This window comes from Arachis stenosperma, chromosome 5, assembly GCF_014773155.1.
Source record: "Arachis stenosperma cultivar V10309 chromosome 5, arast.V10309.gnm1.PFL2, whole genome shotgun sequence".
Classification (NCBI taxonomy): domain Eukaryota; kingdom Viridiplantae; phylum Streptophyta; class Magnoliopsida; order Fabales; family Fabaceae; genus Arachis; species Arachis stenosperma.
The window spans coordinates 36,120,599-36,125,452 of record NC_080381.1 but is presented as its reverse complement, the minus strand read 5'-3'; the positions used below and the strand labels follow the sequence as shown (position 1 = coordinate 36,125,452).

Sequence of the window (4,854 nt, the reverse complement as noted above, 5' to 3'; positions counted from 1 at the left end):
ATTTTTTATAGACTCGTATTATCAAATTAATTGAATTCGATTTAGCATTGCCTCCATATAGATATAATTGTTGTGTATTAAAATAATTGGGAGTCAGATATATAATTCGAAAGATTCATATTCGAACTACACTTTAAATTACTTTTCTCATAATTCGAATAAGTGTGATTAGAACTATCTAAGTTAACCTGCATACGTAATTTGAATCTGGTTAATTCGAACTACCTATAACTTAATGCATGCATAATTCGAATAGATCAAATTCGAATTACACTTCCCTATTAATTCGAATTAACGTGTTTCCTAGTTTGAATTAGCTTAATTTACATTTTTTACTTTTGGTTAAATCTCGTAAATTCTCTTCTACTCTGATTTAACAGTGTGTTGTTCTATATATTCGTAATTTTGTTTTCGCCAAAATTTTATTTGATAAGCAAATTTTCTTCATCAATTTTAATATATATAACAAGTGTTTATTTCTTCTCCTTCTTATGGTCAATCTTTTGAAAAAAAAATATTTTTTTATTTTTTTAAAATATTTTTTAACAGATAAAAATTATTTTATATTTAAATAAATTTTTTTTAAAATATTTTCAAATATTAAAAATATTTTTTATTTTTATTTTTTAAATAAAGTATTATTAATTTTTAAGAAATAATAAATAATTTATTTGTATTTAATAAAAATATTTTTAAAAATATATATCTAAATAAATTTTAAATTCAATAAAAGTACTTTATTAAAAAATACTTTTCTATTAAAAAAAATTAATCCAATCTAGTTAATTGACTTTTCAGCTGAAATTAAAAACGGCAATTTAAGTATAGGACAAACAAGTTCCGCGGAGACATGAATGATTCGCAGACATAAGGTTCTAAAGAATGTAATAATAAGAAAAAAGCAATCAGATTCATTATTAAAAAAATACAAGGAAAAAAATGTAACAAAGACATGCGTGTATGAATTGGACACCACGAGCATAATATATATTCTCCTCCACCTTAAATAATTTAATCTAATATAATATTATATAATATTTTTCAGGCCCACTAAGTTGCAATGAAAACAGACCAATAGTATAACTCGAGTACCTGGTACTCTGTCATCTCAATTCTCAAAGTCACACTCCCACACACAATAGAAACAACAATTTCCCAACAACCACCAAATATGACAACTCATCCTCTCTGTCTCTCTTCCTTGTTCTCATCCAACTTCTATATATTAAAACAACGATTAAATTTCTTAATATCCCAAACACACCCTAACCATTCTTGTCCTAATAATAATAATAGTTATATTTATAACCATATAACTATCCTATCTTATAGTCTCGTCTAATTAATTAATTAATTATCTTCAAAGCAATTCTTTTACTTGATACAGTGATACTATTTTGTTTCATCATTTTTCAATTAGGTCTGTATTTTCACTTTCCATAGCTAACGATAATTTACAAACTTAAATTAAATTAAGACAATATATACTATTCAAGCAACACTAATTATGCTATCTCCACCACCAGTGAAATTTCCTGCTTGAAAAGACGACGTGGATGACGAGGATGGTGAGGAGCGATCATTATTTTCGTCTGGGGACTGATTCCGGAATTGCTGCGGCCCTAAGTTAAGAACAAATGGTGGAGGTCGAAATTCTGTATTCAGAGTTATTTTCTCTTTCAGGTTCAAATTAGCCATCTTAGAAGATGGTGGCACAGGCAAAATAGGCGTTGGCCTTATTGGTTTAGCAGCTAATGGCAACATCACAGAAGATAAAGCCATGGGGAAAGTAGAGCTAGATAAGTTGTTGTAGTTTGATGACGAATATGTAGAGGGTGTGGGTGGCGCAACAGTTTCTTGCTGAACTTGCTCTTCCATCATGGCAGACGATTCCATCACCTTAATTTAGAATAAATAATGCCAAAAAAATTAGAATAAAAAATGAAATCAATAGATTTTAAAATAATAAAAAAAAAACGTTGCGTTTTATTAGTAACTCACGTTAATAGTTAAGTGAATAAAAACCTTTTTCTAACAAAATATTCAAAAACAGTTTTTTTTTTTTAATCCAACAAATAATAAGTTTCACGATTTGAAATCTTCGTAATCAAGTATTGTGCATTTAATAAAAAAGATTATATTGTTCATCAATAATAGTAATAATATTTATATCGTCGAGATATTTTTCATTTATTATGAAATCAGTTTCTGAAAATTAAATAATTTGTTACCATAAAGGCTAACAATTATAGCAAAGATTAGATTGAATACCGTATCAGTGGTGATATCAAACAGACTAGACCTTCTGCGGCGGCGGTTCTGATTGTGGCGGCGGAGGAAATATTTCTGTGCGTGACTAGCAACCTGAGTTGGAGTCCGAGTCTTCACAAAATTTCTAGAAATTCCTCTCCAGTCACCTTTTCCAACCTTGTGTAAACCCAACAAGAACAATTTGTGCTCCTCTTCAGTCCAAGGAACACCTAATAACAATCACAAAAGAAAACCATTAAAAGATTTAAAAAATAATAATCAAAGTGAAACTAATAAACTAGCAAGCAATTAAGCACGTGTTTTTCTACTATTATTACTATTTTACCTCGTTTGCGCTCGCGGCTGCGGCCGGAGGCGTGAACGACGTCATCGGACACATAGCCGGCGTCAGCAACGATTGGATCCTGCGGTGGTTGTTGATCAAACTGTGACAAATTACCCATACTAGCACTTTTTCTGAATGACGACGAGGTCCCTTCGGTGGTGGTGAGTCTTACGCCGAAGAGCATGATGCCGTTCTCTCTTTGAGGGGTTCCGCCACCGGAGACCGATCCGGCAGCGAGAGAAGCGTCTGTGCATGTGCGGGAGTTGTGCCCGTTGTTTCCACACTGTGAGCACGTGCGAGACATGTGGATCTCTCTCAGCCCATACAAGAAACTGAAGAGAGATAATATAACTCTGACGAAGAACTATTTGTGCATATAATGAGTGGGTTGAATCTTTAATGGAGAGAAAGAGAAAGAGTTGGAGGAGGTTTCGTTTATATAGGGAGAGAGAGTCCGATACTCAAATGTGGGGTTTTGTGTCTGTTTCTGGTTAGTGACAGGCCCAGTTTGGGTAAATTTTACCTCAATTAATTTTTTTAAATAAATAATTTAAACGATAAATATTTATATTAAAAATAATTTATAAATAAATTATTTTATATTTAAATTATTAATTTTAAAAATATTTATTTTTTTAATTTTTTTATAAATATTTAAATAATTTTTTAAAAAATTATAATTTAATTTAAAAATTACACAAAATATTAATATTATTATTTTTATAAATAAAAAAAAATTTAGAACGGGACCTTAGTGCTCAATTGTGTTTAGTATTTTTTTTTTAAAAAACTCTAAACGGCCTTTGAGAATTATCTTAAAAGACAACAAAATTTTTAATAAAAAAAATATTTTTTTATTTTTAATTTTTTTTTATAGGTCTGATTATTTTTTATGTCAAAAAAGTCAATAAGTCCCATAAAAATAAAAATATGAGTCGAAAATAATATTTTTTTTTGTTAAAGGTCACGTTGTCCCTTCAAAAAAATTAGTAGGGTCGGGTTGGATATTCACTCTAATTTTTTTTTACCAAAGTTAGAAAAGATTATGAAAAGATTATGTTATTTAAATTATAACTCATTGGCCAATAGTATTTATTATTATTATTATTATTATTATTATTATTATTATTATTAACTGGTTTTATAAATATTTAATCATTAATAAATATGATTTGATTATAATCAAAATCTAATTTCACCATAAAAAATAAAGAAGGATAAAAATAAAAACAAATATTATAATCAAATCAAATTATTTACAGTTGTACATTTTGAATAATATAATATATAATAAACTAAATATTTAAATAGCATAAAAAAATTTTTTAGATTACTTAGTCTCCCAAATTTATTAGTATCAACTAATTTTGTCTTTATTCAATTTTCAAATTTTTTTATTTTTACTTGTCTATTAAGAATTTTCTAGTTATATTTTATTTAAACTTAAGTCAGAGGTTAAATCCCAAAACTTTGAAATAACATTTTAAAATATATTAAGGGTTTGTTTGCATGCTGTTCTCGAAAAAAATCTTTTTTAAAATGATATATTTTTTAAATATTTTTTATAAAAATAAAAGTATTTTATGTAAAAAAATCTTTTTATTTATCAATTATGTTTAGATAAAATAAGATAAATGTATTTATTTATTTATTATATGAAAAATATCTTTTTTTAAAAAAAATTTTAAAAAATATAAATTATAACTTTTCAAAAAATATGTTTTTTTTTTATATTTTTCTAGTGTTTTTACTTTTACTATTAGAAATTTGCCAAATACACTAAAAAATAAAAAAAAGATATTTTTTATTAAAAAAGATCTTTTTTATTAATTTAATGACGTCCAAACAAACACTAAAGCTTCTTACAAACGAATTCAATTTCTTAAAAATATAATTTTTAACAAAAATATTATTTATATACTAAAAATCAGCTAATAAATCAAGCGTAGCATGTACAAATACATATATTTAAATACATATGTATATTTTATATTTTAATATATATTTAATATAAATAACTTATCTTTGTGTGTACACGACTTGAATCAAAACAAATATTTAAACTAGAAAAAGTTAGAAAAAATAATATAATATATAAAGATGAGAAACAAGAGATTCAATCCATTCTAAAGTGAGTGTGATGGATGAAAAACATAGAAACAAAAGCTTGTAAGCCATACAAATAATTACTGGGAATTTGAAACGAGCACAACCGATAGGAAAACTCCCACAAATGAATGAAATAATGGAATTTGGAT

At 26.5% G+C, this 4,854-nt stretch overlaps 1 protein-coding gene across 1 annotated transcript; it reads right to left on the bottom strand.

Moving 5' to 3' along the window:
* Window positions 1-988: 988 nt before the first annotated feature.
* Window positions 989-3,014, bottom strand: LOC130981881 (transcription factor MYB1R1). The gene is made up of 3 exons (XM_057905622.1): window positions 2,597-3,014; window positions 2,272-2,480; window positions 989-1,899 (listed from the first exon to the last, which is right to left on the bottom strand). The coding sequence occupies exons 1-3, from the start codon at window positions 2,898-2,900 to the stop codon at window positions 1,492-1,494; spliced, it is 921 nt and encodes a 306-aa protein (XP_057761605.1). The 5' UTR covers window positions 2,901-3,014; the 3' UTR covers window positions 989-1,491.
* Window positions 3,015-4,854: the final 1,840 nt, after the last annotated feature.